Below are 13,606 nucleotides of genomic sequence, written 5' to 3'. Positions count from 1 at the left end.
TTGACAAGGTAGATATAGAGAGGATGTTTCTTCTCATATGACAATCTAGAACAAGAGGTGATAGTTTTCGGATAAGGGATGGCAAATTTAAAACAGAGATGAAGAGAACTTACTTTTCTCAAAGTGTCACGATCTGTGGAATTCACTAACCCAGAGCATGGCAGATGCCAGAACACTGAGTAAATTTAAGGAGGAGGTAAAGAGATTTTTAATTATTAATGGATTGGAGTATTATGGAGAGTGAGGATGAAAGCAGAGTTGAGGCTGAGATAAAATCAGCAATGATTCTGTTTAACGGTGGAGCAGGTTCAAGGCTGAAAATGTGCACAGCTTTTCCAGCAACACATTTTCAGCTCTGATCTCCAGCATCTGCAGTCCTCACTTTCCCCTCCAAGCAGGTTTAAGGGGCTAAATTGCTCACTCCTGCTCCTAATTCTTTATGCTTTTTTGACCAAGCTCTTTTTAATACCTACTTCTTTGGCTTGATGTCAATTTTAGACTGTTAATTCTTTTTGGAAAATTTTAGAATATTTAATACAGTCTCCAAAGAAAGGTCATACTTGAAATGTTAATTCTGTTTCTCTCGCCACAGATACTGCTAGACCCACTGAGTTTCTTCAGCACTTTCAATTATTTACTGCATAAGCTTCATGTGTATAGGTCTCTGTGTGAAGTGGCCAACCAATATGAAGTCGGCCCAAAGTGAAATGTAAAATTTTAATTATCCACTGTGGCAACAAAAACAAAAAAGCAGAGTATTTTGTAAAGGGTAAGAGATTGTTAAGAGTTGATGTCCAAAATGGAACTGTGTATGCTTGTTCATAAGTCACTGAAAACTAACATGCTGTATAGCAAAGAGTAATATGTTACTACAGCTGTACAGAGTTTTGGTAAAACCATACCTGGAGTATTGTGTGTAGTTTTGGTCTCCTTACTTTCCATTCAGGGAGTACAACAAAGATTCAACAGACTGATCCCTGGGATGGAATGATTGTCTATAAAAGACTCATGATTTAGAGACACCATTGTTGGACTGGGGTGTACCAAGTTAAATATCACACAACACCTGATGAAGGAGCAGTGGTCCAAAAGCTAGTGCTTCCAAATAAACCTGTAGATTTTTATCTTAATAAAGAGACTGGCTATGTATTCTATAGAGTTTTGACTGAGGATTATCTGGTTAAAACAAAAAAAGTTTAAGCATGAAAGAGATGCATACGGTAAGGGAGGTCTCCCCCAGTTGGATAGTCAAAAGAATAAGTTGGTCATTTAGGCCGGAGGTAAGGAGGAATTTCTTGAAGCTTTGGAAATCTTGATATCAGAGGACTTGAGGATCAATCATGGAGTACCTCCAAACAGATTGACAGATGTGTAGATATTAAAGATATCAAAGGAATGTGGAGATACTGAAGGGAAATAAAGTTGAGGTAGATCACCAGCCCTGTGGCCGAAAGAACAAGCAGTTTCATTACCACATTCAGGTGAGTTGGACTGAGCTGCCAGAGACAATGTCACGTGGTTTGATTGTTTACACCACTATCGGCCAACTGCACCAATCAGCTGCAGGATTTGTGCAACCTTGTCTGTCACTCACACGGAAATCCCGCCCCCGCCCCGTCCAGCCTTGTCTCCTCTGATTGTACGGGGCCTGGTGGGCGTGTCCATGACGTAACGGACAGGGTCAGCTGACGGTGCAGTCAAGATGGCGTCTGTGGCTGAGATGTACGATGTGACTTGGGAGGGTGAGTGGGCGGCCTGCGGGTAATGGAGCAAGTGGATCGTGGTGATCCGACATCCAGACCGGGGTTTGGGAGGCTTTTCGCTTCAGAGAAAGTTGAGGGGAAGTTCGCTTGAGTGGAGGGAGAACTCCACGGGTGTTGGTTACACGAGTCGGGTTGAGTGGGGATGGGGACATGGATTGTGTGTAACGTTAAGGTGGAAGTATAGTGCCGCTGGAAAACAGGCACACAGGTCCGATGAGAAGAGGCTGAGGAGAGAGAAATACTGCAGATATTGGAAGTCTGAGGTGAAAGCAGGAAATACCAAAGTCCAGGAATTAGACAACATCTGTGTCGTCCCATTCTGTTGTTGTGCTTCTTTCTCCATAGATATGTGCATAGTGGCGAAGAGATTAGTTGCTTGTAAATGACAACTCCAAGTAGGAATTGGGCAAGGGCTGTAAAGACCGAAAAATGGTATTCAGATAGCCTACAGGATTAAGACTTCTGATTGGATGATCAGAGGGTGTAAACTTAACCAATTTGTGCACTTAGGTTTTAAGCATCACCTCTCATTAATTGAACGATTTGGTGATGGGTTGTGAGGTCGATTTTTTTTCTCTTTTATATTGACTATTCTTGACTCTTGACTATTCTTTAAACTTAAATGCCACAACAGAAGTTTATTTTGCATAAAAGCTTCTTCCTTCAATTGACACATTAATATAAATAACAGTAGGGGTGCACTAGTAGGCCCTCAACTGCTCCAAAATTCCATGTAGCTAAGGCTAATACTCTGCCTCAATCTTTCTTTCTTGTCTGCTCCCCATTTCCCTCAATTATGCTACCAAATAACTGCCTAGCTTTAAAAATTATCTATCCATGAAATGCCTTTTAAGACCATAACAAACAGTAGTCTCTTGAGCCTATTCTCCTACTCGATAGGAACATGGCTGATTTGACATTCCTTAGGTCTACTTTCCTGCCTTTTACCTGTAACCTTTGATTTCCCCTACTGATCAAGAGCCTATTTATCTCAGCCTTAAATATACACAAAGACTCTGTACCTGCTGCTCTCTCAGCAAGGAGTTCTAAAGTGTTCAACCCTCTGAGAAGAAAATGCTCCTTATGTCAACTTTAAATTGTCACTTCTTTATTTTGAGACCATCTTCTCTGGTCTGAGACACTTTCACCCTCTCACCTTTTACTCTATGAAGCCTCTTTAACATCCTATGTATCTCAATGAGATCACCTCGTTCTTCTAAATTTGTGAGCAGAGTCCCAACCTGTTTGGCTTTTGTTCATAAGACTGTCCTTCCATTGAACTGTCTCAATTGAGAGGACTAAAACTGCTCCAAATGTGGTCTAACTTTGAAGGGTTGTTGTTAGACTTCTCTACTCTTGTACTTTTGAGAGGTACCTTGTTGAATGCCTTCTGGAAATCCAAACACAACTTACCTACTGGTTCCACTCTATCTATTCTAGTTGAAGCTTCCTCAAAAAGTCTGTTTGATTAGTTTATGATCTTCTAAATGTTCTTCTAGTACTTCCCTAACTACTGATTCTAACATTTTTCTAATAATAGATGTTAGGCTAATTGGCCATTAGTTACCTACTTTTTGGCTCCATCTCTTTTTGAATAGGGGACTCTCATTGAGCTTTTGAATCCTCTGGTACTTCTCCAGAATCTAAGGATTTGTGGAAAATTACAACCAAAGCATCCAGTATCTCTGTAGCTAATACTTTAGAGTAATGAATTTCAAATATTTAATGCCTTGAATGAAGAAAACCCTATATTCACTTATTTTGATCCTAAGTGGCCAAACGAAGTGGCAATGTTCTTGGAATACAAAACAGCAGTCATTGCTGTTTCAGGCCTGGGGTAAAGAGATAAACATGATTGAGTCATCTGGTAAGCTTTACACTGCTTGAACCATAATATTAGGGGTGATGCACAGTTTGCAAGATTTTACAGATCTCTATGAGGTCACCCCATTAGCCTCCGATGGTCTAGGGAAAACAGCACTAGCCTATTCAACCTCTCCCTATAGCTCAAATCCTCCAATCCTGGTAACGTCCTTGTAAACCTTTTCTGAACCCTTTCAAGTTTCACAACATCTTTCCAATAGGAAGGAGACCAGAATTGCATGCAATATTCCAACAGTGGCCTAACCAATCTCCTGTACAGCTGTAATATGACCTCCCAACTTCTGTACTCAATACTCTGACCAATAAAGGAAAAAATACCAAATACCACCTTCACTATCCTATCTACCTGCGACTCCACTTTCAAGCAGCTATGAATTCGCACTCCAAGGTCTCTTTGTTCAGCAGTACTCCCTAGGGCCTTGCCATTAAGTATATAAGTCCTGCTAAGATTTGCTTTCCCAAAATGCAGCACCTCTCACTTCTCTAAATTAAACTCTGTGAAATATCATGAAAAATGATATTTCAGTACAAGTTCATATTTTGTCAAAGGGAAACAGTGATTTTTGAGAAGGTTTGCAGCTCAGGTGAGGTTCAGGTTGTACGTTTGCTCACTGAGCTGGTAGGTTTGTTCTCAGCTGTTTCGTCATCATGTGAGCTAACATCATTAGTGAATCTCTGTTAAGGCACTGTTTATACATCTTGATCTGTTAAGGTGGGTGATATTATTTGTGGTTCTTTTTCTCAGAGATTGGTAAATCAGGTAAAATCGATGTGTTTATTGATGGAGTTCCAGCTTGAATGCCAGGCCTTTAGGAATTCCTTGCGAGTTTCTGCTTAGCTTGTCCGAGAATGGATGTTCTCCCAGTTGAAGTGGTGTCCTCTTTCGTCTGTGTGTAAGGATACAACTGATAGCTGGCCATGTCTTTTGGTGGCCAATTGGTGTTCATGTATCCTGGTGGCTAGTTTCCTGCCTGTCTGTCCGATGTAGTGTTTGTTGCAGTCCTTGCAGGGTATTTTGTAAGTGACATTCGTTTTGCTGGTTGTTGGTACAGGGTCCTTCAGGTTCATCAGTAGCTGTTTCACTGTGTTGATAAGTTTATGGGCTACCATGATGCCAAGGGGTCGGAGTAGTCTTATGGGCATCTCTGAGATATCTTTGATGTATGGTAGTGGGGCTAGAATCTTTGGGCCTGTTGTGTCTTGTTTGGGTTTATTGTTTAAGAATCAGTGGACTGTGTTTATCGGGTACCCATTGTTCTTGAACACGCAGTATAGGTATTTTTCTTCTGCAGCTCATAGTTCCTGGTGCTGCATTGTGTTGTGGCCCATTTTAAATAACATCTGATGCAGCTCTGTTTGTGGGTGTTGGGATGATTGCTCCTGTAGGACACCCTTTCGTTTGTGGATTGCTTTTCTCAATTACAGGAGACTCCAAAATGCTCTCTGCAATAAAGCAGTGAAGCACTTTTGAATTATCAGTATCGTTATAGTTATCATGTAGAAAACATGGCAGTCAATTTGTACATCACAAGATCATTGAAACAACAGTATGATAATGAGCAGTTTATTTAAGTTCTGATTTTGAGGTTTAAGTATTGACTCAGAACATGATTTACTATAGTGGGTTATTTTCTAGCCATCCCAATGGGGCCTTCACTTAATATTTTATCTGAAAGATGTTCACCTGATAATGCAGCATTCTATCAGTGCTGCACTGGAGTGTCAACCTTGATTTTATGCACAAGTGACTTGACTGCAACACCTCCCTTAATAAACAGCTTCATAACCATATGATTAATGCAGTTGCTGAATGATCAGAGTTGCTGCTGCTCAGTGTACTCAAAATATGTATTTCTAACATGGAATGTTGCAAAAGGCTGGTTACAAATACAACTACAGATGCTCATATTTGTGATGTCCAATGCGTGAACCAAGCTGACATTGGGAGGTCTGACCGAGTTATTAGTTATGGTGTATATTGTCCTAATTTCTACAGATTAGTTGTGCTGACAATCCAATACACTGTGCTGTGGAAATAATGCCAGAACAGTATAGTGTTTGGTGTGAAATTTTGGAATAAATTATGATTACACCTGCTTAGTGTGCAGTGAGAGTGATGAGAACATTGCATCGTTGTGTTGATTTGAAGATGACTTCATTTTGAATACGTCATTGTGTAACTGACATTAACTGGCAAGTCACCTGCTGACTGCTTTTTTTTTGGTTAAAAGAGGATTGTAGTTACTGATATTTGTACCATGGATGGTATGCCATCATCTTAGTGAAAGCAAAATCAGTCTGTAGAAATAAATATATTCCTGTGCAACCTGAAAAGCCTTAACTTGATAAGTGCTACTTTGTCTGGAATTATTTCTGCTGTCCCTTTCTACACATGTCATAGACTGCTGTGTTTCAAGACTTCAGCAGTGATATCAGTAATTAAGGAGCTGATTCAATGGAATACAACATCAAGTAACTAATTAGTCAGGAAGCCTGCAAAAAAAATTCTCTAATTTGTTCTTAAGGTTGGTTCTCAAAAGGGCATATTTAAGGATGTCAGACATGGGTACTGCAGTCACATAGGCATTATCTCAAATTGATCAATGGCCAAAGCAGTTGGTGATGGCTGCTTGAAATAGTTGGATAAAAGTGTCTCACTTGGCCAGTTGGAGTCTGTTAAAATGTAATATGTCCACCAGACTTGACAAGGGTAGTAGGACCTTGCATTCAGTGTGATAGAGAATGTAAGCAGGTTAAACCTTTGAGGCTCACACCATCTCAGAGGGACATGAAGAAGGTGCAAGCCTCTGACCCCCACCATTAGACTTTCATTGAGCTTGTGAATGGAGGATTAAGGATAATGTAAGTGATAGTTGAGAGATTGAGCAGATAATTTACAGAGGAGGAAGAGTTGAAAATGAAAGGATGGTGATGAGTGTTGTTTGAAAGATGAGAGGTTATGGATGTGATGGGAGTGAGTGGTTTGGAGGAGCAATCAGATAAAATGACCAATACTTGAATAAAACAGAAAGCAGAAACTAACGAATGCAGCTATCTTCAGACTCCGATCATGTCAGGAACTTGTGTCTGCCCAGGGGACTGGGTTCATTTAAGTAGGAGATTTTGTAAAGTGAAAGCGCCATTATCATAACATCACCCCACACATTACCTGGGTGGTTGAGGGGATTTCCTGGCTGTTCTCTTGACCAGTGTCCCATCTGCAAATTAAACTTTTAAAACATGAGCAGGAAGAACAGACAAACAAGCAGAAAGTATTGGAGAAATGGTAGAGACACAGCAATTGCATATATTTGTTATATTTTTAAACATCATAGAACCAATTATCAAACCAAATTTGACACAAGCTATATGAGATATTCAGACAGATAGCCAAAAGCTTGGTCAATGAAGTTGATTTTAAGGAAAGCCTGAAATGAGCAAAGTAGAGAAGTGTAGTAAGAGTGTCCCAGAATAACCTTTGTGACTGAGACACAGACATTGGTGGAACAGATAAAATTCACCAAGTACAAGCTGCTAGAAATCAAGAGTCCGAGATAACTGGAAAAGATGGACAGAAGTAGCCTAAAAACATAATGTTTTCAGGCTAGATTTTTCTTAGATTAGCAACTTCTGGTGCCAGCCAGAAAGCAGAGTATACTCGACTTGGTATTATGAACATGATAGGATTAATTAATAACCTCAGTGAAAGTGCCCTTATAGCAACAATTAGAGTATGATTGAATTTTAAATTCAATTTGAAGAACAGAAGAATAGGTCCAGTGTGATATTTTAATTCTAAATAAGAGCAATTATGAGGACATGAAAGCAGAGATAGCTAAAGTAACCTGGCAAACATGATTGAGATATTTCAGTGAGAAGCAGTGGAAAGTATTTATGTGAATATTTCAGAATAGATGCATTCTAACAAGAAAGAAAAAGTCCAAGGGGAAGACCTACCATCTGTGATTAAATTCAAATGTTACATTTAGTTTGTATTATCTTTAATTAAAAGATAGAATATAATTACGTCAAGATTGACAGCAGGCAACAAGATTGGAGAGAATATACAATAAAACAAAGAATGACGAAAAGATTAATAAGATGGTGAAAAATTAGACTATGAGAGAAAGCCAATGGTATGTCTGGAAATGAAAGAGAGTGAAGAACTCAAAATTACAATCAGCAGGGAAGTGGTACCTGATCAAACTGTTGGACCAGAGGGCTGTCAAGACCTAAGACCCTGAAGGATTTCATGATCGGGTTTGAAGAGAAATGACAAGTCAGATCGTTGATGCATTGGTTTTAATTTTCCAGAATTCCTTATATTTTTGGAAGCTTCCAGTGGATTGGAATATAATAAATAATTTTGTTCGAAAGCATCAGAGACAGAAGCAAGAAAACACAGGCCAGTGACTTTAACATCTGTTAGAAGGAAAATGTTAGAAGCTATCGTTAAAGATCTTACAGCAGGGCAGAAAAGATCAAGGTAATCAGGGAGAGTCAACATGGTTTTGTGAAAGGGAAATCATGTTTAATTAATTTTTGGGATCTTGGATGAAGTAATTTGTTCCTTGGATAAAGGGGAACTGATGGGTGTACTGTACTTGCATTTCCAGAAAACAATTGTTGAGCTGTCACTTCAAATGTTATTGTGGAAGTGAACGATCATGGTGTATAGAGAAGATTGACTATCTAACAAGAAATAGAGTATCTATAAGTGGGTCATGAAGTCATAGAGTCAGAGATATACAGCACGGAAATAGACCCTTTGGTCCAATTCGTCCATATTGACCAGATATCCTAATCTAGTCCCATTTCCCAGCACTTGGCCCATATCCCTCTAAACCCTTCCTATTCATATACCCATCCAGCTGCCTTTTAAATGCTGCAATTGTACCCGCCTCCACCACATCCTCTGGCACCTCATTCCATATATGCATCACCTTCTGCATGAAAATGTTGCCTTTTGGGTCCCTTTTAAATATTTCCCCTCTCACCCTAAACCTATGCCCTCCAATTCTGGACCCTCCTACCCCAATGAAAAAACTTTGCCTATTTACCCTATCCATGCCCCTCATGATTTTATAAACCTCTATAAGGTGACCCCTCAGCCGTCGACCTTTCTCCTAGTCAGCCTCCCTATAGCTGAAATCCTGCAACCCTGGCAACATCCTTGTAAATCTTTTCTGAACCCTTTCAAGTTTTACAACATCTTTCCAATAAGAAGGAGACCAGAATTGCGCACACAATTCTAAAAGTGGTCTAACCAGTCTCCTGTACAGCTGCAACATGACCTCCCAATTCCGATATTCAATGCTCTGACCAATGGAGGAAAGCGTACCATAAGATGCCTTCACTGTCCTATCTACCTGCGAATCCACTTTCAGGGAACTATGAACCTGCACTCCAAGGTCTCTTTGTTCAGCAACACTTGCCAGGATTTTAAGTGTACAAGTCCTACTCTGATTTGCTTTTCCAAAATGCTGCACCTCGCATTTATCTAAATTAAACTCTATCTGCAACTCCTCAGCCCATTAGCCCATCTGATCAAGATCCTGTTGTACTCTGATGTCACCACCTTCGCTGTCCACTATTCCCTCCAATTTTGGTGTTGTTATCTGCAAACTTACTAACTACACTTCCTATCCAAATCATTTATATAAATGACGAAAAGCAGTGGACTTAACACTGATCCTTGTGGCACGCCACTGGTCACAGGCCTCCAGTCTGAAAAGCAACCCTCCAACACCACCTTCTGTCTTCTACCTTTGAGCCAGTTCTGTATCCAAATGGCGAGTTCTCCCTGTATTCCATTAGAGCTAACCTTGCTAAACAGTCTACCATGAGGAACCTTGTTGAATGCCTTACTGAAGTCCACATAGGTCACGAGCACTGCTCTGCCCTCATCAATCCTCTTGGTTACTTCTTCAAAAAACTCAATCAAGTTCGTGAGACATGATTTCCCATGCACAAAGCCATGTTGACTATCCCTAATCAGTCCTTGCCTTTCCAAATACATTTAAAGTCCTGTTCCTCAGGGTTCTCTCCAACACGTTTCCCACCACCAATGTCAGGCTCACTGGCCTATAGTTCCCTGGCTTTTCCTTACCACCTTTCTTAAATATTGGCACCACGTTAGCCAACCTCCAGTCTTCCAGCACCTCACCTGTGACTATCAATGATACAAATATCTCAGGAAGGGGCCCAGGAATCACTTCTTTAGCTTCCCACAGAGTTCTCGGGCATTGATCAGATCCTGGAGATTTATCCACCTTGATTCATTTTAAGACATCCAGCCCCACCACCTCTTTAGTATGGACATTTATCAAGATGTCACCATCTATTTTCCCACTTTCTATATCCTCTATGTCCTTCACAGTAAACACTGTTGCAAATTACTCGTTTAGTATCTCCCCCGTCTCCTGCATTCTATGTAGGCTGCCTTTTTGTTCTTTGAGTGGCCCTATTCTCTCCCTAGTTACCCTTTTGACCATAATATATTTATAGAATCCCTTTGGATTCTTCTTCACCCTATTTGCCAAAGCTATCTCATGTCCTGATTTCCCACTTAAGTATCCTCATACTGCCCTTATACTCTAAGGATTCATTTGATCTCTGCTGCTTATACCTAATGTATGCTTCCTTCTTTTAAACCAAAACATCAATTCTCTAATCATCCAGCATTCACCTACGAGCCTTGCCTTTCACCCCAACAGGAATACACTGTCTCTGGATTTCCGTTATTTCATTATTGAAGGCTTCCCATTTTCAAGCTATCGCTTTAGCTGCTAACATCTGCCCCCAATTAATTTTTCAAAGTTCTTGCCTAATATTGTCAAGATTGGCCTTCCAATTTAGAACTTCACCTTCGAGATCTGGTCTATCTATTGTCGTCCCATTTCCCCCCTCAGTCAAAGCAAAACACTCAGAGATACAGAGTAGTTTTACCTCCTTCATTTTTATTCTGGGCCCTGGAGGGAGAGAGACTGATCGCCTATGTGCACAGGGACATGAGTTCGCAATCTTCTCTGGAATAACAGTTTCTCAGTGAATAATATAGTCATTTTACAAGGGGGAGCATCCAGATAAGGCAACATACATATTGATTGGGTGATTGCTACAATCAACAAGCATGAATAGTTCAAGATTAAGTCATCTGCTGTTACATAATAAATGATCTTAATCTTGTTAAATGGTTTCACATAATGAATATATTTCACCTTGTTAACTGATGTTGCATACTGAATGCTACCTCATCTTGTTAAACAGCTCTACATAATGAATGCTTTCCACCTTGTTAACCCATTACCCTTGCCTCCTGAACTGCTGGGCTCTTCCAGCACCACTAATCCAGAATCCAGTACCCCATTGTTAACTGTAAGTTGGTATCTGGTCTGAGTCATGCTCAGCTGAACTTCTTGTTTCACAAACCTCAGAGCTTAACTCTTTCCCTGTCAGCTTATACCCTTTACATATTCTCATATCCTTTTCCATCACTATTTTAAAACTAATAGAATTATGGTTGCTGGCCCCAAAATGCTCCCCCATGACACCTCAGTGGCCAAGTTTTGCACCTTCTCTAGTAGGTACAAACACATTCCAAATCACAAAAGTTTCTGATACACACTTCACAAATTCCTCTCCATCTAAATCCTTAACACTTTGGCAGTCCCAGTCTATGTTTGGAAATTAAAATCCCTTACCATAACCACCCTATTATTCTTACAGATAACTGAGATTCCTAGTTTTTGAATTTCCTGCTGACTGTTGGGAGTCTACAATACAATCCAAATAAGATGATCATCACTCTCTTATTTGTCAGTTCCACCCAAATAACTTTCTTGGATGTATTCCCAGGAATATCCTCCCTAAGTACAGCCGTAATGTAATCCCTCATGAAAAACGCCACCCCAACCTCCCACACCCCCTTTCTAGCCTTCCTATAGCGTTTTTATCCTGGAAGTTGCGAGTCCTGTCCTTCCCTGAGCTCTATTACTGTAATTGCTATGATATCCCAGTCCCATGTTCCTAACCATGCCCTGAGTTCATCTGTCTTCCCTGTTTGGTTTCCTGAATTGAAATAAATACAGTTTACTTTATCAGTCCGACCTTGTTCTCTGCTTTGTTCTTGCCTGTCCTGACTGTTTGACTCGCTCCTTTTCCCAACACAACCAGTCGCAGATTGATCTCTTTCCTCACTATTTCCTTGGTGTCCCCTTCCCCCGGCCACAATTACTAGTTTAAATCCTTCTGCGCAGCTCAAGCAAATCTCCCTGCCAGCATATTAGTCCCCTTCCAATTCTGGTGCAATCCATCCTTCTTGTGCAGGTCACTTCTACCCCAGAAGAGATTCCAATGATCCAAAAATGTGAACCCTTCTCCCCTCACCAGCTCCACAGCCAGACATTCATCTGCTCTATCCTCTTGTTCCTATCCTCACTAGCTTGTAGCGCCAGAAGTAATCCAGATATTACTACCCTCGAGGATGTATTTTTTAAATTCCTGCCTAACTACTTGTATTCTCTCTTCAGATTCTCATCCTTTTCCCTTCATATGTCATTAGTTCCAATGTGTACAATGACCTCCTGCTGTTCCCTCCCCTGCTTTGAGAATATTCTGCACCCTCTCTGAGACATCATTGATCTTAGTATCAGGGAGGCAATACACCATTCTGACTTTTTGCTGCTGGCCCCAGAAACATCTGTCTGTGCCTCTGACTTGAGAGTCCCCTATCACAATCAATCACTTGGAACCAACATACCCAACACGACCTTAGAGTCATTCTCGGTACCAGAAACTTGTCTGTTGGTTCTACGTTCCCCTGAGAGTCCATCACCCCCTACTTTTTCTAAAACAGCATACTTGTTTGAGATGGGATAGCCACAGAAGACTCCTGCACTACCTGCCAACCCATCTACCTGACTGTATCTACGTCTATTCTCCCTTCCTATAACAGCCATCCATCACATCCCTTAGCACCTGTAAATTCTTTATTCCCTCTAACTGCCGGTCCAACTACTGTACACAATCTAATGGGATTCGCAGTCAAAGACACTTCCTGCAGACACAATCATCAGTAATATGGAAACTCTCTCTAAGCTCCTACATCCCACTGAAAAGCACATCTCTATATAAAGGCTATCCTTCACAACCTACAGACCAAGAAAATAGCACCATCTTATTGCTCGAAAAAAACACTTGTCCAGTGTTACATCTTTAAAAATGAATCAGGAGACAGGTCTCAATAAAACATAAAATCAAGAAAGAATCCATTGTGCTCACTATTGTAGATTTCAGTAAGGCTACACTTAAAAACTATGCACTTATCTGTTCCTATGCTGTGAACTCTCCCACACAAGCTTCTCCAAGGTTAGCTGTGAATTTGGCTGGTTAATTTTTCTCAGACGCACTCCGATGTCCAGAGATGCTTGAACTCAAACAGCAAAGGCAGTAACTATGCAGATTCATTGCTGTGATCAGACAGTAGCCCATGACTCTTTTTCTGACCATGTGCCTTGTCTGTTTTGCTTTTTTGAAGTGCTGTTGTTTTGATCTTTTCTCCCCCAAAGTTCCAAAACAATGCAACAGCACATAAGACAGTAATTGCTGCTCCTACAATTCGAGGAATTCACTTGCAACACCTAAAATACCTTATAAAAGGAGCAGCTCTTCTAGCCACAAATTTTTCCCGTCCTCTATCTTGGATTACCCAGAATCCTCTGATTGACATTATCTAATTCATGGTGTGCCACAGGGATCACTGCTGGGGCTTTGACTGTTTTGATGAAGATCTGGCAAATGGAGTACAGTGTGGGAAAACATGAAGCGACCCATTTTGGCAGGAGGAATAAAAAAAGTAGTATTATTTAGATAGTGAAAAATTGCAGAAGATCCAGATGTCCTTATGCATGAATTGCAAAACATTGCTATACAAGAAAAGTAAGTGACTTTTTGTTTTT

At 40.5% G+C, this 13,606-nt stretch overlaps 1 protein-coding gene across 3 annotated transcripts in view; it reads left to right on the top strand.

Annotated features, from left to right (window-relative positions):
• Positions 1-1,651: 1,651 nt before the first annotated feature.
• Positions 1,652-13,606, top strand: part of emc2 (ER membrane protein complex subunit 2) — a 123,305-nt gene continuing 111,350 nt past the window's right edge. For 2 of the 3 annotated variants that reach the window (XM_072570987.1, XM_072570990.1), the window contains exon 1: positions 1,652-1,742. In XM_072570987.1, coding sequence (XP_072427088.1) covers positions 1,703-1,742 — 40 coding nt within the window. In that variant the 5' untranslated portion in view covers positions 1,652-1,702. The remainder of the gene's footprint in view (positions 1,743-13,606) is intronic. The other variant, XM_072570988.1, reaches the window with a different exon arrangement.

Source organism: Chiloscyllium punctatum, chromosome 5 (genome assembly GCF_047496795.1).
Source record: "Chiloscyllium punctatum isolate Juve2018m chromosome 5, sChiPun1.3, whole genome shotgun sequence".
Taxonomy (NCBI): Eukaryota; Metazoa; Chordata; class Chondrichthyes; order Orectolobiformes; family Hemiscylliidae; genus Chiloscyllium; species Chiloscyllium punctatum.
Note: the sequence above shows the minus strand (reverse complement) of the source record. Positions and strands in the feature narration are given on the sequence as shown.